At 37.3% G+C, this 23,269-nt stretch overlaps 1 protein-coding gene across 3 annotated transcripts in view; it reads left to right on the top strand.

Moving 5' to 3' along the window:
- UTRN (utrophin) overlaps nucleotides 1-23,269 on the top strand; it is a 563,065-nt gene that overhangs the window by 463,333 nt on the left and 76,463 nt on the right. For all 3 annotated transcript variants that reach the window (XM_077776104.1, XM_077776105.1, XM_077776103.1), the window contains 4 exons: nucleotides 9-277; nucleotides 5,767-5,913; nucleotides 8,729-8,807; nucleotides 11,977-12,037. In XM_077776104.1, coding sequence (XP_077632230.1) covers nucleotides 9-277; nucleotides 5,767-5,913; nucleotides 8,729-8,807; nucleotides 11,977-12,037 — 556 coding nt within the window. The remainder of the gene's footprint in view (nucleotides 1-8; nucleotides 278-5,766; nucleotides 5,914-8,728; nucleotides 8,808-11,976; nucleotides 12,038-23,269) is intronic.

Genomic DNA, 23,269 nt, shown 5'->3' with positions numbered 1-23,269 from the left:
AATTACAGAATTGACTCCTGAGGAGCGGGCCCAAAAGATTGCCAAGGCCATGCGCAAACAGTCCTCTGAAGTCAAAGAGAAGTGGGAAAGTCTAAACGCCGTCACTAGCAATTGGCAAAAGCAAGTGGACAAGGCACTGGAGAAGCTCAGAGATCTGCAGGGTGCCATGGATGACCTGGACGTTGACATGAAGGAGGTAGAGGCTGTACGAAACGGCTGGAAGCCCGTAGGTGACTTACTCATCGACTCGCTGCAGGATCACATTGAAAAAACCATGGTCAGCATCCCTGTCTCAGATAAAAGATTTGAAGAAATGTTTTATTGTTAAGTATAACACAGAGAGCCACATATAAAACCTGTTATGAGAGAGTTTATGAAGCCAACCCCATTACAATTCCACCAAATCAGGATATGGAGCTTTTCAGTCACACAGCAGGTGTTTTCCATATGCCCCTCACCATCACATCCCCCTCCCAACCAAACTGGTAATTAATGAGACTTGCACAATAATTTACTTTTATTCCTCTTTATACTTTTTTTAACCAACTCTGTGTCTCTAAACACTGATGTATTTTTTTAAAGAAATATTGTGAAGTCCCTTTTAATCTCTTGATCTCCCCTCTATCCTTTTTGTTTGTTTGTTTTGCAGTGTATTTGTCTAAGAAGCTGAATTGTTTGTGTTATAGTATTTCTCACAGCCTGGCTTTTTCAGCATGGCATCCACATGGTGCCCTTGAGCAGGTTCCTCTCTACTCTGTAGTTCCTGTAAATTGGTAGCTGGATTTAGAGATTTCATCAAAAATATACTGAGGACTCTTACGTAAAAACTTTATCTCCCTGTCTGAGTGTCTTATGGAAGGATTAGTTTAGTTATAAACTTTGTTTGTGGTCAGGAATTGCCCAAAATTAAGGATGATAGATCTGTGGTCTAGAACCCCTTTGGGTCCCATATTCTAGAACATATCCAGAAAAAAAAGTTAATAGAATTTAGGCAATAAGAGACACACAGTAGTAGGGTTTATGGCAGCCTAGTAAACTATATGCTAGATAGTCATGAATCAAATCAAAGAATGAACCAATAAAAAATCGGAAGGTGTTAAGATTGACAGTGTCAATATTGTGAATGTGATTTTTGTTGCAAAAGATATTTATGTTTTGTTCACAGACATTGGATAACACTTTCCCTTTGTTTTCTGCATGTGGCTAAATAGGAAAGTGAAGGGTCAAGGAAATGAACTGAATATGCAACCTGATTATGTACATATATTATGTGAATATATGTATATGTAGACATAGGAATAATAATGGCTAGCTTTAATTGAGGCTTTCTGTGTGCCAGGAGCTGTTCTTAGCCAGTGTACATCGACAGCTCTTTTAATCTTCACACCAACCGAGAGATAGGTAGTGTTAAGCCCATTTTACAAAAGTCAGAACTGTAGGGGTGCCTGGGTGACTCGGTCAGTTAAGGGTCCGACTCTTGATTTTGGCTCAGGTCATGATCTCACTGTTTGTAAGTTTGAGCCCCATGTTGGGCTCTGCACTGACAGTTCAGATTCTCTGCTTGGGATTCTCTCTCCCCCCTCCCTCTCTGCCCTTTCCCTGCTCAAGCTCATGTTCCTTCTCTCTCTCTCTCTCTCTCTCTCTCTCTCTCTCTCTCAAAATAGATAAACTTCAAAAAATGGCAGCACTGCAGACATTGCTCAAGCCCACACAGCTAGTAAGTGGTAGAGTTTCCATAGTTTCTTACTTGTTCTTTTCTTTCATTGTAGAAACCTCACTTATATTAATGTAATTAAGCACAACTCTGATCAGCTCTTTGAATTCAGTGCTTTTGAAAATTACATATTGAATTTTAAACTTAAAAAATTTCACAACTCAAAAAGCATTAGTGTCTCCCACCTTTCATTATAAATATGCATAAATGTGCAGGACTCTTGTGAATTAAGCAGGCTTCCTTTGACAGCTCTGGTGTCCTGAAAGCCAGATGAATCTGAGTTTAAAATAATGAACTGTAAATACAGCCTTTCAGTATAGGTTCTTTAGAAGTTACACACTTGCAATTTAAAATTTTTTTTTTTAACACTGGAAATCTTGAAGTCAGTAGTTTATAAACAGCATATTTTTTTTGGACTACAAAAATGGCTCTTGGTTGGAGCAAGAATTTACCCATTTGATTTGAAAGTATGAAGTTTTAATTCAGGATGACTAGTGTTGAAGGAAAAATGAAAATTGTATCTGGCCTAAAAGTTGATAAAGGCCTAAAAGTTGGGAGTTGTTAATCCCATTTGATTAAAGAAGTTACCCACTTCTCCATCCAAATTCTTTTGTTCAATTCTCTGCTTAAGTGGAAAGCCAGGAAAAATATAATTAATATTTAACAGAAAAGAATAAACTGTGGATTAAAATATTTTAACATCTTATTAGGAAAAAAATATAAAACTCAAGCCTCATCAAACCAAACAAAATGGATTCAAAGTTTGGGATGCTTTAAATGTATTCTAACATATACGGCAAATCCTCCTGAAGCTGTTGGCAGATGAAAATAAGTTGCTAAATATTATTAAATATGTCAATGCAACTGGAAAACAAAATCTTTGGGGGTAATCAAATAACCTTAATGCCCTAAAATTATCCTTAATCATTNCAAGCTTGAGCACCTTTAATACAAGCAGATGTTTCTGTTTTTATAGCAAAGAAGACCACATCAGCTTTTATTTTCCTATAGGAAAGTGCAGGCACACATGATACATTGGTTCTTAATACTAGAACACACAGCAGATCTGCAACCATTTAAAACTTGCTCTACTTCAAGCTCCTTAATTTGGAAGCTCTTAAAAAGCAAAAGATAAACTTTATTAGTAGAAAGATTCCTTACTGCCATAAAACACTAAACCACAAAAACAAAACCCAATGACCTTGTTGGTCAAAGTCTTTTAATATTTTCATGTGTAGCTTGTAAGAGAAAAACATTACTGTTACAGAGGAAAGATGAAAACTCCTTGATGCGCTGTAAGATTTTTAAAATCTGTCTTGAAGATAGAATCTAATTTTGAAACATTTTTCCATCTTTTAAACTAAAAGGCTGTTCAAAAACATAAAAGCTGTTATTATTTTTATTATTTGAAGTTATAGAAACCTAAGAACACTTTCTAGCATTTCATTTTTTTTAACTATTCTTTAAAAAATTTTTTAATGTTTATTTATTTTTGAGAGAAAGAGACAGATCATGAAGAGGCAAGGGGCAGAAAGAGAGGGAGACACAGAGTCAGAAGCAGGCTCCAGCCTCTGAGCTGTCAGCACAGAGCCCAATGTGTGACTCGAACCCATGAACCATGAGATGCTCAACTGCCTGAGCCACCCAGGCACCCCTCTAGCATTTCATTTTTAATCTTTGATACCTACAAAATACAAAGACATTGATTTAAAAAGCTGATTAAAATTCTTGAGTCCTCCCAAGTAATCTGGGAGAGAATATTAAGGTATAATGTTAAAATACAACTGAAGAAACCATGAAAGATTTGAGTTCTGTGGTTATTCTTACACTGAATCTGAAGGAACTCAGATCTCTTCCAAGTCCCAACGGAAACCTTCTCTTTCCCTACCTTAACCCCACTTCTGTCTGTCCCAAGCTTCCATGTTAGTGGTTCATTCTTTAGACCTAGAAAGCATCTGTTATCATATAACTGCTTTTCTCATTGATCTGTATTCGTGGTTCTGTGTACATATTCTGTCATCCATGAAAGACCAACGCCTGCAGCCATGGAGAAGACTGATCACAAGTTTAAAAGCCTCTTCCTTCCACTTTACAGCAACTGAGATGCCTTTGTGAGCTTCCCTTCTTCTGCCTGATTTTGAAATGTTGACGCCTTTAGGGTTCTGGCAATATTTCTTACTTTACACACATTGACTTACATGTTCACTGTTTCACATGTCTTTTATACCCTGCCACCCCCTATGTGTGTACCTTTCATGCTGACTCTGGGCTCTGAGTCTGTTCTTCTGACTTTCCATCTTGAGTTTCTTCTCATGGCTTCTGAGCACGTTCAAGAATTTTGAAACATGAAAAAATATTCTCTGATTTACCTAAAATGAATTTCCTTTTTAAAGTAAAGCTATATTTGTAATACTATTTTGGTTTTTAGCAACTATAATGAATATTTTTAGCCTACACATGTTATATAAGGGGGAATTATATAGGGTAACTGGTTTTGGAAAAGAGAAAGTTTGGTATGAAGAGAGAAGAGAGAAAGGAAATGGTTAAAGAGGCTGTCTTTTTATAAGCATAATGGGGAAGCCAGATTAATACTGTAGTATTCTAGTAAAAAGTCATGGTCTTCGGAGCACTCTGATATATAATGTTTTATTAACTAAACTTGGTATGGGTGAAAAGGGAGAAGAAAGGAGAGTTGTAGACACATGCTTATCTCTTCAGGGGTGGGATGGTAGAAGTGATGTAACTTGAGGACTGGTACCAACTGTCTGTTCACATCTAATACATATAAGCTCAATTTGGTATGTGATTAACTCTGATTTTGTGACATACTAAAGAAATAACAATATACCATTCTCTTTTAGTATCTCAGTTCAGTTCTCAGTTGTATATTGGCTTAATCTTGCCTTCATCAATAGAAGTAAATTCTCCCCTCTTAAATTGCAGACTTTGCACTGAATACTAGAGAGTGCTTGTTGTCAAGAAGCTTCTATTCTTCTTGAGGGACATCAAGTATATGGATGTACTAAGAGCTTTAATAAGGAATGATATGATATTTAAAATACGTTAACAACTGGCTTGTATAGCACCAAAGAATCAGAGTGGCTCCCACTTATAAAACCCAGTCTGTGTGTTTGGATGTGTGCTAGCTAAAAGTCCTGACTGGGTTCAAGAAGGCAGAGAGAACACTGCAGAATATGTAGAGGGGCTTCCAGCCAAGAATGATGAGAGAAGAGCCTCAGAGAAATCTTCCCTGAATTAGGATGGATGGGTGGGGCACCTGAGTTGCATCTTTTAAAGCATGAATTGGATCCAGGCAAAGACTTTGTTGGAAAAACATGAACATAGAGGCAGGCAGAATTATGGCACGAGAATGGAGAAAACTGTTGTTTTCATTATTCTGTTAGCTCTTATGGGACAAATTACTGTCACTGGCCCAAAATATCTTGTTTTTTTCTTCCTCTCTTCACATACATCCTCCACCCACACCTGTAGCATCTCTCTGTACTGTGCCCAGAGGTGGCATTTGTCACTAAGCCTCCTTTACCTCTTTTCTTAGGGACCCTTCTCTTCCTGCCCCTCCTCTCACCATAGCAATCATCAATGATTTTGGAAGGATCAAAACTTACCCCTTGAGTATATAATAGTCATAGGTTTTGTGGTTAGGAAAGTTGTTCTCACTGGCCACTGTCTAACTTAATTTTAAATGGAAATGAAGATGGAAAATATGAAAGGAAATTGAAGGTAGAATTAAGACTATAAATTCAGAAAGTGGATAATAATGGCAAACATTCTCAGATGAACTTACATAAAATGGTAGATTTGTAGGAAACACATGATTATTTCAGTGAGTTTGCATTCTAGTTTTTGTCTTTGTGCACCTGTTTTGATTCTCCAGGATATAAAGGATGACTCCCAACTGCTAAAGACCCAGCTGTCAACTGTCATCAGTGGGTTCTCAGCTGATCTTCCCATTTTCTTTGAAGGAAAGTTCAAAATACTACCTTCCATTATATTCTTTTCCAGGAACATCATTTTTGTTTTTACTCCTCCAGGCATTTAGAGAAGAAATTGCACCAATCAACTTAAAAGTTAAAACAGTGAATGATTTATCCAGTCAGCTGTCACCACTTGACCTACACCCATCTTTAAAGATGTCTCGCCAGCTGGATGACCTTAATATGCGATGGAAACTTTTGCAGGTATCAGCTTATGCCTCTTCATAATCCAGCTTTATACCCTAGTTGGTCCTCAAACCCAGTCTCCTTATTCTACCACACACTCATCTTCTCTGTCTTTATTGGTCGTATTTGATAACAGATTTGTAGCATATAATATCATCAGGTATTTGTCTTTCCATATCTTGAACCCAGAGGCCTCATTTATTTATGAATATAGGTTTTAACCTAATTTTATGATGTACTATTCATATGATATTTGTAGAAAACTGCAAAGGGTCAAATAAATCAATGCAATTGAAACCTATGGTAGGTCCCAGAAACATGTTCCCATAATGGCATAGGAAGGGGTCATTTTTCTTACTTTAGTTGTGTATTATTTTTCTTTTGAAAAGTTAAGAAATCTCCATCCTTCTTCCATGATTTGCCATGTAGATCTCTTGTTCATCTTTTCCAGCTAGCACATTTATACTGTTGTGGTGTTTACTTTGAGCTCTTAGGTCTTTGCTGCTCCAATGCAGTTATTTCTAGGACTCTGGATATTACTTGCTCATCCCAGATTTAATAGAGCCACACCCAGAAGAACTCTGTAATATTACTAGATGTCAGCATTTGCGAGGCACTGTACATGCCAATCAGTCGTTCTTTGGCACAGCCTTTGCAGAGCTCTGTCCTGTTCAATGGCCAGTTCCTAGGAGTCATAATGATCACTTTTGTTCCCCTGAAAACTAGCAGGATAATTCAAGTGGAATATTGAAAAAAAAAACTCTTATTTCTCTTTATCTTTTGGGCCTAAAATGCAATATTTAATGAGATAAATGTGTGATTTGAGGTGGTAAATGAAATCATTTTTATTTTAAAGATACAATATTTTACAGCGTAGTAGGTTACCTGAATTAACCAAAACATTGAAATACCCAGTGGTTGGTATGTTCTTCATGAAATTCAAGACATAAGAAATGAGTGGATAGAATTAGATGGACTTTTCTGTGTTTGAAAAGAGTGTTCATAATCTGGGATTAGTAAGGCATGATCTGTTAAACTCATACATGCTTTTCTGGTGAGTGGAACACAGAAGTGTTTGACTTTTACTCTTTTTTTTTTCTGCTCCATTTCCCTAATTCATTACCTTCATGCAGGTATGTATTCCTATGGTCCATCCTGATGGCGTTCCATTTCTATTATCACTGTCTCCAGTGATTAGAAGTCAAGGAATACAGGGGCGCCTGGATGGCTCAGTTCGTTAAGCGTCCGACTTTGGCTCAGAGCATGATCTCACAGTTTATGGGTTCGAGTCCCGCTTTGGGCTCAGTGCTGACAGCTTGCTCAGAGCCTGGACCCTGTTTCAGATTCTGTGTCTCCCTCTCTCTCTCTGACCCTCCCCTGCTCACGCTCTCTCTGTCTCTGTCTCTCTCTCTCTCTGTCAGAAATAAATAAAACATTAAAAATATTTAAAAAATAGAAGTCAAGGAATACATTATGCTTGAAAGAGATATGTATTCCCTTATCCTTATCTCTGAATCTTGTAACTGCTACAGTTCGGATGTGAGTTGCTGGTTGAATAAGAGGGGAACGAATCTATCTGGCAGCAACGTCGCTACGTTTCAGGACCAGCATCTTCTCTTCTCCTGAACGTAGAGTGTGGTGTTTGAATGCTTTTTGACCTTAATGAACGAAGACTTGCTAATGTAATTTAAATAGCTAACAGGAGAAACGCGAGCTGCCCAGTGAGCCAGAGATATACACGTTTCATTTAAAGGCCGCTGAAAATAAGATCGACGATCTAAGTGGAATAGCTGACTAGCACTACATAGACCAGGACCAGGGAAAAGAAAATGGAAGTGTCAGTAGGCTGTGTGCAGTTGTTACTGATTTGCATGTAGTTTCTCAGTATACCAACTCTCTGCATTTTCATAACAGAGAGCTAACTGTGCGGACAGAAACAGACAGTCACTAATTGGCTGGTACGTACTTGAATACTCCCACATCGAGATGATGGGACACAAACTTAGAGGCAAATAAGGCATTCCATAGTCCTATATCCTTTCACTCTCCATCTATTTCTATCTATCTATGAATCTCTCATCTAATTCTGTCTCTCTGTCATCTACCTGCCTTTCTGTCTGTCTTCATCTGTTTTTTTCCCCCTTGGAGTATTTTATTTTATTATTTTTTAAAGTTTCTTTATTTATTTATTTTGAGAGAGAGTGCAAGCGGGGAAGGGGCAGGGAAAGGGAGAAACAGAATCCCAAGCAGACTCTGCACTGACGCTTAACCAACTGAGCCACCCAGGTGCCCCTCCCTCAGAGTATTAGCCTTCCCCACCAATTGCTCCCTGTGGCACTTTTTACCACCTGCCTTAAAAAAAAGAAATGAGTAGCCACTGGCCACATGGCTACATCATGACATTGGATGCTTTAGCGCTTTACTGCTTTCAAGGCAATAGAGAGGAATAGGAAAGCAATAGATCCTGGCACCAGATGAGCTGGGTATGGATACCAGTGCTCTCAGGTACTAACTTTAGGTCCTTGGATACCTCTTTGTGTCCCAGTTTTCTCATCTGTAAACTGGTGATGATAATAAATAATGCCCAATATTGTTATTGTGAAGGCTAAAACTGTCCATTTGTATAAACTGCTTAGAAGAGTACCTGGCATTATTTGCTGTCATTTGGTACCAGAAGTCTTTTTGAATACCAGTACTTTGATTCTGGAGATAGAGGAGTCTATACAACCGATCATATCTTGGGCTGTAGCATCATTTTGGAGAAGACTTAAATCAAGTATATTATTGAAGTCCTGTGTTCAAATCAAATTATTTCTTGCATGTGTGTGTGCAGGTTTCTGTGGATGATCGCCTTAAACAGCTTCAGGAAGCCCATAGGGATTTTGGGCCATCGTCTCAGCATTTTCTTTCTAGTAAGTACTAATAAGCTTCACTGTTCCCATTAAGTGAATGAATAAGCATATTCTTTCCCTTTCCCTCAAGAAGCCATATTCTTTGCTACAAATATATTTACTTGTGTAAGATAAAAGGAAGTATTAAGATTAATTATAATACTGGTTATTGGTTATTAAGGTAATCATCTGGTCACAATTGAAAAGTCTTTGAAGTAGAGCAAAACTGAATACATTCTTAGCTGTAGTTTTGCCCTGTACCATATGCTGTAGTAACTAATGTATTATCTCATTACCATTTCTGCATCATAAGCAAAGGTCATGAACATTGTCACAATAACGAAATCTTTTATATTTTAAGATTTCTAATTTTTTTCTTAAAAACCTTTTATTAATTTAAAATACACCTGTAGCTTTAGAAATAAATAACTCCCCACGAATCTTTGCAATTTTTGTTTATTAGGTTCACTGTGATCGTACTTAGCTTTTCTCCTGGTCAAGTACTGCAGATTTAGCCAAACCATATATGTAGATTTTTATGTAATATGCTGCAACTGAAGTTTTTAATTTTATGGACTGTTGATGAGATCTTATGTAAGTAATTTGAGCTCCTACTTTATTTTTCACTCACTGCTTGGATAACTATAGAATGTAGGATTTAGAGTCACCAAAATTGAGATGAAAATATTAATTCTGCCTTTTATCAGACCTGTGGATCCCTGAAAGTTCATTTCTTTATCTTAAAATTACTGTAATCTTACTTATTTTTTCTGATCACTTTGAAAATTAAGTGAGAAAACATACTGAGTTTCACAGGCACCTTTCACAATTCTTGGCACCAGTGCTTTCACTGACTGTAATTCTTTCCTTTTATTTTCTCTGGCAAACATGTCAGAAAAGTTTGTTCAATTCTGTGTAAGTGAAAGTTTAAAACTTAAGGCAAAGCTTATTTCCCACGTGTGATAACTTCTTTGTATCTATAATAGTAGAGAAAACTGAAGTAAAGCCATGTCTTCCAACTAAATTGATTACATTTATATTTCCCCTTAATCTTTTGTCATGGTTGGTAATCTGCATTACCTCAGTTCAAGGTCAGGCTTTTCTATTTTCACAGTTTCAAGAATCTGAATTAGTCATTTCCTGCCCTTTCTGTCCTGTACCTCTCCAGGGCTCATACACCCCCCTCCTGTCTCCCTTCCAGCCTCCGCCCACCCACACATGTTTTCTGTTTCACACACCTGAGCCATTAGCTAGCCTGTCTTTAAGTGATAGTAGTCCTTGGAATATACTGGGTGCCAGGATGCATTTCTAAAGTTTGGATGCCATCACTGTTGATGAAGTAAATAAGTTTTCTGTATCTTCATTAGGTGTGAACTGCATCAGATGTCCTAAACTTAACGTTATGGAATGTAAAGCTCTGTGCTAAGACCAAATTAAAGACAAATTTAACAAATAATTGTGACTCTCTTTTTAGTTCTAAGGATGAGATACTTCTTAGTGTTGATGAAACCCTACACTTTTACCTAGCAACCATGCTTCCATAATACAAATCCAGCTCATGTTCTTTAGGAAATGAAATGTGGTAAAACTCGCATGCACTTTGTCAAACATGAGCATGTTGCCTTTTGTCATCTAGAACTGATAGTCCAAGGAGGTCAAAGTTTTTCAAATCAAAACAATTATTAAAATGAATGGAGAAGTATAAACAAAATCCCAATTAATAAATTGAATAATTTATTCAAATAAATTGAATAATTATCTCTTGCTGCTTGGAATCGTTGGCATTATTATATTTCTTGGACTTTAGCCATGGTTATAAAAGGAGTCTTTTTAGTTAGATACAAAATAGAAACTGACCTATTAGCCTGGTGCCAACACTGAAATGAGGTTGGCTCTAATGAGAGATTTAATATACTTAGTTCCACATTTTCATCACCCTTTTATATTTTCATGGACATAGTTGGAGAAGGGAGTGCTCAGATGTTATAAAGAGAAGAATTGTTGAATAGAAAAAGTGCCGAACTAGTGGTCAGAAATCTTGAAATCATGTCTGAACTCGCCATTTATTTATGGGGCAAGTTATTTCATTTCTAAGTATTTAGTTTTTATTTTTATTTTTTCGTGTATTTATTTTAGCATTTATCAAATGGAGTTCTAATATGTATTCATTGGCCTCCTTATCGGTAGATAAATTTGAAAATCCTTTGCAAAGTTTAGAATGCTTTATTTTTGTAAGATATTAATATGACATGAAATTCAGAAAAAAATTATTGATGACAACTGGCTATATGAGAGTCTAGTGATAATCTAGTGAGTCTAGATATAGTTACAATAATGATAATTTGTTTCTTTGCAATTTGCTTGTTTCATTTAGCAAAATTCCTTAATAGCCCCAGCTTTACATGAATAACTCTTCTTAAATAAGTCTTAAAATAATTGGCTTATGTAGGAATAATATATTTTTATAAGTAAGGAATAATAGGAATTGTAAAAAAAAAATATAAGTACCTCAGTAAAACAAAACATAAAATCACAATCATAGTGATGTTTAATATAAAAGTAAGAAACTATATATTCTGTGCATTTCAGACTAAAGTAAGTATTTGGGATTCTTCTATCCAGATAATTACTTTGTTTTTTTACAACCCTTTGCCTATGTTTCTCTTAATCTTTCCTTTTTAAAATTCATCCAAATGAGTTTGTTTAAATGACATCTGTCCTAGATACTTACTCCTGTGAAACAAAGTAAAACACGGTACTAATGATCTGGAAAATTCATTCTTGAGAAATCTAGTTTATAATCTGGAAATACCAGGTAAAATTAATTTTGGTTTTAGCTTAATCAAAAAATACATACAGAGCACATTTTCCAGATAGCACTAAGTTTTAAATTGTGGTGGTTATAAACAAAACAAAACCTTGATTTTTAAAAGTATTTTTAGCAACAGGTTCAATTAGTTAGAGTTGGTCTTAGAAAATGAACCTATGTTGTTTCTTTCCTTGTTTCAAACAAATCTTTAAAAAGCCACTCTTCATTTAGCCTAGCAGATTTCAAAATTATAGGAATCCAGCTCAAAAACCAGAGCAGTTCTGAGTGATTTTGCTATAAAATGTGTTCAGTTGTTTTGCATTATGGCATAAGACTTTTTGGGTGAGCAGTGTTTCCAATAACCTTCCTTTGTTTCTTCAGCTTCAGTCCAGCTGCCGTGGCAAAGATCCATTTCACATAATAAAGTGCCCTATTACATCAAGTAAGTTGATTTTAATTCTCCTTTATGATACAAAAAATAAAGTTATGTTGATAACTTAAGAGGCTTTCCTCTGTAACTTTAGAAAATGCAATTCAATCCTACTATATGAAGGAAATGATATATCTTTAGTATGTAAAAGAAGTTAGCTTAAAGATCAGAGTAATATTTGCAGCTTATTAGTTTATGAGGTTAGTTTAAAAATCAGAGTAACATTTGCAGTTTATAAGGTTAGGACTGTTGGCATGTTCAGCATATATATTTTTAAAAAACGGATATTAAAATATTCGGGGAAAATAACAAAATTTCTAAACATGTCAGACTCTTAGGGCTCCTGGCTCGCTCGGTTGGTAGAGCATGTGACCCTTGATCTTGGGGTTGTGAGTTCAAGCCCCATGTTGGGTGTAGAGATTCCTTAAAAATTAAATCTTTAAATAAGTAAATATGTCAAACTCTTGTCAGGTCAAACTCTTGACACAATGATGTTTCTCAAACTGTACTGATTCTAAAGAAAAGGAAGTCAGAGGCTGGGTGAAATTGACATGTCTTTATCGAGAGGAGGTTTATTCATCTGATCCAAATTTAAATCATTTTTAAAATTTTTACATTTTCATTACTATAATAATTATTATTATAATTATAGCAATAGTTACAGTATAGAGAATTTTAATTTGCAGGGTGAATGTTGACTTGAATATTACAGGTTTACACATAAATCTGATGCTCTGCAGTAGATAGAATCATGGCCCCACAAAGATGCCCACATCCTGATTCCAGGATGTGAAGATGAGGTTACATGAAGATGGAGAAAGGGACATGAGTCAGGGAGAGCTTGCAGCCTCTAGAAACTGGAAAAGGCAAGCAAATGGGATTCTGTTAGAACCTCCAGCGAGGAACACAGACCTGCAAACCTCAGTTTTAGCTTAGAGACCCATTGATTTTGGACTCATTTCATCATTAGCGAAAAATCGAATTTTCTTAAATACGTATAGTTTTAGGGTTAAATGTCTTTCAGGACTTTAAAATATGTACTTAGAAATCTACTCAAGTATATAGGATGAACTCTATTATTTTTTAGAAAACGTTTTAACCAGATTCTTTCATTACCTGCTCTGTTGTGCAACTTAACAGTTTATTTCTTCATAAGCAAGTGTATTGATTTCTGGAGCTAGGGCTATATGAGCCAGTATTTCCAGATGAATTATTATGAAAAAATTTTAATTCTCAAATAAATTAATAAGCAACTAAATAATGAGTGAAAAAGCTTTAATATACTCTTCCCTTTGCAAGGCTGCACAACTAAGTAGAGGAAGAATGTTAAAAACAAATTTAGCATGATTGTCACGCAACTAGAGTTTACTGAAGCATATTAGGATGTATTAATTTAGCTAAAAAGAAAATAAGAGTCTGGAAGAAACTTAGTTATATTCAATGTGTATGTAATACAGTTTTGTATACTGTAATGCCAGAATATAGCAGGAAAGTTGAAAGGAGAATGGGAAGAACACTGTCTTTATTTCCTACTTTAATTTTATAGATTAGCTAAAACATACTTTGATGGCTCCCCAGTGCATTTCTTTCTCTGTAGGTATTTATTTTGAGGTGTATCACAGTGGTTCCAGGACTCATTTGTTTCTATAAAAGGATAGAATATAGATCTCTACTGTAAGAGTCTGGGTAGCATAAATCCTTCTATGTTAATATCTTAAGTTGAAACTCATATCTTTAAATTATATTTGCTGCTTCTAAGGTAGGCTTTCCAAAGCTGATCTACTTAATTTTTTCTTTTCTCATATAATACAGTGACAGCTCATTGTTCTATCAGTTTAAGGAAACCTGAAGTGGCTCTTGCTGCCTTCACAATATACAAAAATCTACCCCTAAAAGCCAGATTTCTTTCTCTATGAATTTTTAGTCATGTGTTTGTGGTTTGCACACGTTTTTCATTTCCTCAGCTAAAAGTTAATATCCAAGGAGTTTCAGGCATAAAAGGAACAACAAGTAAAAGCTTTGGGTTGGGGTGCCTGGGAGACTTAGTCAGTTAAGCATCTGACTCTTGATTTCAGCTCAGGTCATGATCTCTTGGTCATGAGATGGAGCCCCTGATCAGAGTCAGGCTCACACTGGGTGTGGAGTATGCTTGAGATTCTCTCCCTCCCTCCCTCCCTCCCTCTCTCTCCTTTTCCCTCTCTCTCTTTCTCCCTCTCCCTCTTCCCCTCCCCTCTCCCTCTCCCCATCTGTCTGCCCCTCCCCTACTCATGTGAGCACACTCTTTCTCTCTCTTTCAAAAAAATAAAAATAAAAGCTTTGGTTTGAACTTTCCTAGTAAGTCACATCAATCATATAAAACTTATTGCTCCTCATTTTGATCCAGAAATAATGACAATTAGTCATAGTGGGTGATAATAATTACCATTGAAATGAATTATATTTTTTTTGAATTTTCATTTGCCAGCCACTGCGCTAATCCTGTGCATGGATTCTCTCCATCGAAGCATAGATTCTTTCATTACCCCCATTTACAGGCAAGGCTTAGACAACAGGTACATGCAGAGCTTGCGTGAGTCACACAGCCAGTACATGGAAGAGCTAGTGTCCAAACCCAGGGACTCACTCTAGCTCCTGCCTGCCCTCTTGATCTCTCTGCCCCACTGCCTCCAGTTCTCTGCATCGGTTGAGGTAGAGAACAGAGATTTTTAGTCACAGGGACAATTTGGGTAAGATGAAGGCTTATATTTTGGAAGGGGCAGTCAGGTGGAGAAAAGAGGAGCAAACCTCCTTTTTTTCATCCTGTGGACTGGTTGCTGCTTACTTTGCCCCTATTATGTGCTAGCAATTGAATGCAGAACTAATTTTCATAGGCTAATTTCTATAGGGTAATATATACTTTATATGTTTAAGGAAATGTTACATCATGGTACAATAATGGACAAAGGTAGAAAAATGTAGTTCTCTACAGTTCTGCCAGTTGGATCTTAACAGGATTTCAGAGGTAGGGGAACAAGTCTGTGGCCCCCATTACCTTTCCTCATTTACATGATCAAGGATTTCTGTCATTGGATAGATTTCTATCCATGAGCAGAATGCTCAACAAATCTGGCTTTGTAAGTCCTGTAGGGCTTTCAGCTTAACTATAGAATTTTTAAAAAATTTTAATGTTTATATATTTTTGAGAGAGAGGCAGAGTGTGAGTAGAGGAGCAGGGACAGAGAGAGGAAGACACAGAATCCCAAGCAGGCTCCAGGCTCTGAGCTGTCAGCACAGAGCCCTATATGGGCCTCAGATCCACAGACTGCAAGATCATGACCTGAGCTGAAGTCAGGCACTCGACTGACTGAGCCACCCAGGTGCCCCAGGGCTTTTAGCATAGATGTCCAGCCTGTTAGTAAGTCATTTTCATAGACTTTAGTAAGATGAAGGTAAGAAGTATGGTTTTCCTTTCTCTCTCTATGATGTCATCTCTAAGGCCAGAGTGCATGACTTTTCAGTCAGCGTTAGCCTCGGTAGAAATGATTACACTGCTCTCTTGACAGGGCTTCACACTTATATCTTAACAGTCCTCTGGCTCTGTTTTTCCCACTAGAATCTGAGGTGCGAACCTAAATTCTTTATAGAATCCTAAATGTTCTCATACACACAGCTTTAATGCGAATATTTTGGTAATGTCTTCTTAATTGATAATACACATTGTATACTCTAAAACTGACAGCCCTCAATATTACAGTGTGTACTCACCAGAATAAATGATCTTTACCTGCAAATACCACTACTATGCATTCTCTGCCTTATTCTAACTTCCCACGATGAACAGGTCTAAATCAGAATTTTCCTTAATTTATTACATCTCCTTTATATTTTCCTTTTCTATTCTTGTGTCCATTAAGGATAATTCCCCTTTCTTGCCTCCCAAGGGCATTCTCTGATGCCCTAATCCGTCAATTTCTGGGGAAAATAACAGTTTATAGTTGTAAATGAAATCTTGGAGAGCAAGTAGCTGTTCTTTATAGCAGTCATGCAGTTTATTTGCATAAACTGTATATACTTGTCTCATTATATATGTACAGTCTAAAGGAGAGAATTAATGCTTCTATCTTTAGAGGAATCATGGACCCCGTTTAAATGCTGTAGGTGAAATATTTCTTCCTTAAGAAAGAGCAGAGAGGAGTGGCAGCTATGGGATATCCAAATATTCAGCCTAACAAGAAAGACAAAGCTAAGAAGGGTGTATGTATAACAAAACAAAGAAGAAATTAACATGCAGCATTTTATCTTTCAAGGTTGCACAAAACTCATCCCCAAACCAAATAAATCCATAACAAAGATATAAGTAACACTGAAAGATAAATACAATTCTCTCTAAAAGGCCTCCTACTGCTGTCTTCGTCTCTCTCTCCCTCCTTAATCAAGATGAGAGATGGCATCCATTCGGTGCCAGGTTTTTAACTGGAGAAGTCTTGGGGCGTACTTTGAATCTCTTTCCAAAGGTAGAGCTTGCACTTTGGTTTTAATGATGAAGAAATTAATGAAATGGAAGCCTAAGAGAATGTACTGGAGAGTGAGTTTTTCCAAGAAACAGCCTGGGACTTTATCTGTGTTGCAAATAAATATTTAAAACTCACTGGTCGAGCCCTGCTGATGAGGAGGTAAGAACGAAATTGCTTTATGAAAGAATGTAAGCACCTTGGAAATCCCTAAACCTCCTACACCTGGGGGCAACTTCAGACAAGTGGGCACACCTTGGCTAATGAGGAAACTGACAGCGGGTGCCTGCTCTGCAGGAGCCTCGCATTGGCAAACCGTAACCAGACAACTTCTCGGCTGTTTACCACTGCCCTGGCTTATTGAGATCATTCAGGTGGAATTGACACGGTCTGAGAAAGCCGTTTACTAGTTCAGGACTTGAGAAGGTATTCTCTTTCCTGCCATTCATTGCTGGGGCCAGAGTAAATAATAGTACCACAGAGTGGAATGTTGGCTTGGAATCTTATAGATTACTCAGTCCCATTGTATCATAGTAGCACCATCACCCTTACTGAAGAGTTTGACCTTTAGAGTCAGGGGTGCAATTAATAAAATTTTACCATACAGCATAGAAAGGTCACTGTAGGGCCATTAGGGAGGAAAAAGAGATGTTTGTACTTTGATTTGTAAAGACTAAATTGTTAAGATAGTCACTGAAACTGGCAAAAATACAGAAGTAATAATGACCAAATGAATTGTGAAAATAAATAGAATATCTTTCTGTGTGGATTATAAAGTAAAATGATACAATGTAAGATCCAGTACAACCATATAGAAAAAATCAGAGTTAATTTCTCCTTTAAAAATATATGTATATGAAAAAGATAGTAATTTTTTTAAACTCTAAATAATATAAATTCAGCTTTAAAAAACAAACAAACTAGAAGGATACAGTGATAAATCCAACTCTAGTGGGAAATAATCGTGGAGTTAAAATCACAAGCAGCGGTTTATAGGACTCCCTGGGGCCAACTCAATAACAGATAACCCGCAGGAATGTTGATTAATGTTGATGAATGGTCTCATTCTCCCAGTTTGCGAGCTTGGAGGAACACTGGGGTAGAGTTTGGGTCAGAGGTGAGGCTCTGTTTGAATTCTGGACCCAAGCAGAGATACTACCAAAATAAGGCTCCCCAGGGTTTACTGAGTGTGTTGCCTGCTCATTCTTCTGAAAAACCTTCCAGCCCTCAAAACAGGTATCACCTGAAGCTCCCCCTCACACCCAGACATACCTGTTTGGGTCATGATTTTTCTACTACTATACCTAAAAACCGCTACAATTAAACGTTGTCAAATATGACAAATGTTTGTAACAGATTGTTCTATCAGCCATGCCTCGAGTATTGACATTTGTATTTTAGGGTGGGCTGCACCCTTTGTTTCTGTAGAGCCCTTTACATGCCTGTGTCTTTGACCCTGCCCCTGAGTACGAAATTATTTTAAGTGTGCTTTATAGTTGAAGCCAATATATTTGAGATTATCCATTGTTGACAATTTAGTCTTCCTGCCTTGTGTCTTCATTATCATGACAAGCTGGTGGCATTTTTTAAGGAAGACCCTATGCTTTTATAATATCTATTATCAAGTAGGAGTCTCTTCTTTTTGAATTTAACAGAAAGGTTTTTTTTTCTTTGAAATGTTGACATTCAGACTTTAAGTTTTCCCTTAGATTTATTCTTACATTTCAAAAAAATATAATGTTGGCTTTCCTGCCTTTTAAAGCCTAGAAGATGGCAGAAAGTATTTGTGAGGGTTTACGAGGCTCTGTGTCAACCTGAGGAACACATAAGTGTCCTCCCCACACAACTTCTTCACCTTCTGCCCAACTCACCCCTCACCCTGACCCACCAATACAGTCATGCACACAAGCATACATGCTCCAAGTAAGAATCTGCATACTGGCAGGAGTACTCCATATTCCTCATATATTCTGGTCTCAAGTGAAACAAAGATTAGGGGAATTATATTTTCCAAAATGAGAATGTCACCTTTTAGATCTTTAAGAAGATAAAATAACTCAGATAAATAACATTGCATCAGATTGCCAAAATTTGTTTTCACTCTGTATACTTTAATTACCTGAATGCAAATTGATTATTTGGGAGCTCCTGCTTGATTCCAGTATTCCTATATATAACTTTCATAAGCATATGTAAAAAGAGGTAGCAGAGCCTGCAAAAGCCTGTGTCAACTTCATTCTGGAGATTTTTTAACATAGCAGCACTTAGCTTCTACTCCACTTTGTACTCATAGAGTTGATTTTCTGTTCCTGATTTTTCCCTACCCTGAAGCCAGGTCTAGTGAGTTGGAGACAGAAAAGCAGCCACTCCATTGGACAAGCAATTTACTGGTAATTTTGATAGGGCCTGTTGGATAGAGGAGTGAATTTGGAAACTGAGTAGAAGTGGGTTCAGTAGTGAATGGGACATGAGGTTGTGCACTATTCATTCAAGAATTTTGTCAAGAAGAGAAAAAGGATGAAAGAGCGGAGGAAATGTCGATCCAAGATAGGGATGAATGGAGTATATAAGGCTAACAGATCCTTCAACATTTATATTCTGAAAATGGTCTTTTGGGGTGGGGTATTAAAGGCAGCATAAGAGTTTTTAAAGAAATCTTTGGGAGGAATTGGCCTTTGGTAGGAGGGAGGAATTCCTTTGGAAGGAAGAGAGAAGACAATCTGGCAAATGGAAGGACATTTATTGGTTTGGTGGTGGGAAGACGAAGGAATTCTAATCTGGTGGTTTCTAGCTTTTCAATGAAGTGTGAGATCAAGTTAAATGATATGAGGCAGAAAGGGAAACTTACTTAGGTTTGGGAGAGAGAAGGCAGTAGTAAATTGTCTTGGGGTCTGGGAAGCAACTTTATTAGGGAATGTTGTGTGGTTGCCAGCAGTTGGACATTTGAGGTTTGAAGTTAAATATTTAAAGTAAAATTAGTCTGTCTGTTGAGTGATTTTCTCCAGCTGTATTCTTGCACAGCTGCTCAGGTCCAGAGAAGGCAAGTAATTGAGCTGATCCGTGCTTGGGTTTTGCCAGGAGTGAGAGGGAAGCAAGTCAAATGAGATTGTTTGTAATGATTATAATGATGGACCTTGGACTCAAATTTAGACAGATTCATCAGAAAGATTTTAAAATCTCAGTCATGCAAGTATACTTCCATTTTAAGAACTCAGGCTTAAAATCAGACCATCTGGGTTCAAATTCCATTTCTACTACTTTGAGATGTTGAGGAAGTTATCTAAGTGCTCTCGGCCCTGGTTCCTTCATCTGTAAATGGAGATACTATTGGCACCTAATTCATAGAATTTTTACTGAGTTAACACAAAGAAAGAGTTTGCAAGAGCACCTGGTACGGGCTAGACACTCAAATAATAGGCTATTACTAGAATTAAAATTATGTATCCTGACCTAGTATGTCATCTTCCATATGCACAGCCAAGAACTATTTCACTTTCTGTGATTATCTGAACAATATGGGTTGTTCTTTTTCTCACATTTGTATTTTTAATTAACTGACTCACATTTAATTTTTTTCTTACATGTCTTTAAAATTGCAATTTAAATGAAATGACACATGGCAAAACTCACAAAATCCAGTTTCAAGCGTAAAATTGAATACATAAGTGACATGTAAATGTGTTTGGCTAAGTGTCAGTTTTGGGGTAAGTGGGATGCTTTCTCATCATCTTTCAAGGTTTTATGGAAGAAACGAGGCCACTCTAATTAGGACTAATGGGTTTTAAAAAGTGTCTTCCCCAAATTAGTCTATTGCCCAGAAATCAATATCTTATCAGTCTATCAAAACTACATGTATTTTACTGGTAGTTCGTTGTTTCCTATATTGGACCACGTCGTTTCACAGCATTTTTGTGTTCTCTTCATTGGGGTTCAGTCTTTTTTGTGTTTTACTTTCTGTGGCTCATCAGAACACATTATGAATAATAATAAGTAGAAACATATATCACTTATTAACCTTATTGGCTTAATATGTCATCAAAGGTCATAAAATACACATGTTTTCCCAGCTGTGACACTGAGAGTGAAGGAGTACTCTTTTAATAAGTATATAGGAGAGCAAGTGCAAACCACAGCTGACCAGGGCATGAATGGATGATTTTAAAAACCAGGGAATGGAGATCTAATACACAGCACAATGATTACAAACAATATTATGTTTTAAACTTCAAAGTTGCCAGGAGACTGGATTTTAAATGTTGTCATCACACAAAAATGATTATTATGGACAGAGGTGTTAGCTAACACAACCGTGGTAATCCTACTGGAGTGTACACATGTATCAAACCAACATGTTGTACACCATGAACTTACACAGTGTTATATCTCAGTTAAAAAATAAAAATAACAATTTAAGTAAATAATAGGTAAAATCTGGACTCTCCTACAAATATAAGAAGGGCATGTGTCAGGGGCGCCTGGGTGGCTCAGGCAGTTAAGCGTCCGACTTCAGCTCAGGTCATGATCTAATGGTTCATGGGTTCAAGCCCCACATCGGGCTCTGTGCTGACAGCTAGCTCAGAGCCTGGAGCCTGTTTCAGATTCTGTGTCTCCCTTTCTCTCTAACCCTCCCCTACTCATGCTGTCTCTCTATCTCTCTCTCTCAGAAATAAGTAAAACATTAAAAAAAAAATTTTTAAAAAGAAGGGCATGTGTCAAAGGGTTCATTTAACTCACTAATAAGGGAATGGGGAAGAAGTTATAACAGGTTCAAAGGAGAGTACTAAGAACTGCATCTTTATAGTCAGATGAGGGATGCTAGAATGAGTTTAGCAATAGGTGCAGAGCTGACAAACTGGTCAATATCCATAGGACAATAATAAGTAGCACCCTAGTGGACACTATTTGCATTTCTATGGACCAGAGCATTCACATTGCTATCATTTTCTTCAGCTTGCAGGGTTTAAAATAGTTCAGGGACAATTTAAGCTTCATAGGACACCCACTAAATTTTTGCCCCGTCAAAGGCCGCCTCACTTTCTCCCCACACAAGCACTCCTGGCATTGGCTCGGCATCCTGGTGACACGTCACATGTTCTCTACCACATGATTTTAGACTTACCCGTTAATTGCTGCTTTGTTAGATTTGTTTTATAGTTTATCAAGCTGTGTGATACCAGGTTCTACTCCTCTTTCCAATTTGAAGTTGGCCAGAACCTCAACTGTAGTTGTTTTGGAGGGAAAATATGCTACTTTCATTCTGTTTGGTTGCCCACCCTGGGAGGACTTGGACACATTTGGGCTGGAGAAGCTGAGCAATCTGCAGCTGTTCAAATACTTGGAGCCTTTGGGTTGAGTGTGGATTTTGCTTTAAACCCCCCCCCACTAAAAAAAAAAGAGGAAGGAAGGGAGGGAGGGAGGGAGAGAGAGAGAGGGAGAGAGAAAGAAAGAAAAGAAAGAAAGAAAGAAAGAAAATCCAGCAGCCAACTGCATTTACTACCTTTTTTTTTTTTAACTATTGTTTGGTAAGCTGCAGTTATACGTTTGTAACCAGAGGCAGTGTTTATTTTCGGCATTGGCAGTTCTGCCTAATGAATCAACTGGTATTGAATTCACAAAGGGGGATGCCATTTCCCTCCTTCCATCTGTTTGCCAAATGTGTGTGTTCCCTCAGCTCCTAGCAGTGGTTTCACTAAGAAGAGCCATTAGTAAGCAGGTCTTCACATTGAGTTCTCAGCCGCCACCACACTGCATGATGATATCTTCCCCTCCTGGCTCCATAGAAGCTGTTTGCCAAAGCTCTGCATTTGTGATTCTAGAGAAAGAGTACTTACATTTGTTGTTTAAGTATGACGTTTGGCTCTGTGTTACTCAGAACTTTAGTTTGGTTATTGAGCTTTGATTTGGTCCTTCACGATGAGATATCTGCCTCTGGACAGTAGTGTTGCCATGGGGATTTAAATTACTCAAAAGAGACGGGTTATGGGAATACTGCTAGGCTGCCTAAAGCTGGGAGCCCCTGATGAATAGTTTTTGGATTACGCTCTGTTTCCAGCAAATCTTGTTTGTGGTAAGAGGAAGCTATTCTTTTAACAAAGTGTGGAGGTAGAAGTGTCTTTATTTTTTTGTGGGTTTTTTTGTTTGTTTTTACTTTTATTTGTGCATTGGAAGCTCTTTAGGCCAACTGCTTCTTACACATGTATGTGCATATCAATCACATGGGATTTTGTTAAGATGAAAATTCCAGTTCAACAGAAGGGGTAGAGGTCTGAGATTTTGTATTTCTATCAAGCCCTGGGCCACACTGTGAATTGTAAAATTTATAGGTAGACAGCTTCGGTACTTTCTCCATGGTCTCTGGAGAAACTTAGAGAGTAAGATGGTGGAATGGCTTGGCTGGTGCTCGGTACCAGAATATGAAGTAGAAACATTCTGCCTCTGCTTTGGTATCAAGAAGCAGGTAGGGGAACTAGCCAACTTCCCAGCTCTTCCTGAGACAGACCTTCGTATTTCAGGTATTTTATTCTGTGTGAGATTTTGGAATTCCCAGGACATTTTACATACCCAGTTCCATATCTATACTTTAAATATTCTCAAAGCAAATTATGAGTTCTTGGGGGGTTCTGTTTATACATGTGTTACAGTGATTATGTCCTTTTCCCAGTGATATGTCCCACTTTTTGATATATTACATAGATTAAAAATAATCTCTCTTCAATTTGATTGTATGAATACTTTAATACCACTCTCTCGTGTA

The sequence above is a fragment of the Crocuta crocuta genome, unplaced genomic scaffold, assembly GCF_008692635.1.
Source record: "Crocuta crocuta isolate KB4526 unplaced genomic scaffold, BGI_CrCroc_1.0 scaffold25, whole genome shotgun sequence".
In the NCBI taxonomy this organism is placed as follows: Eukaryota; Metazoa; Chordata; class Mammalia; order Carnivora; family Hyaenidae; genus Crocuta; species Crocuta crocuta.
Note: the sequence above shows the minus strand (reverse complement) of the source record. Positions and strands in the feature narration are given on the sequence as shown.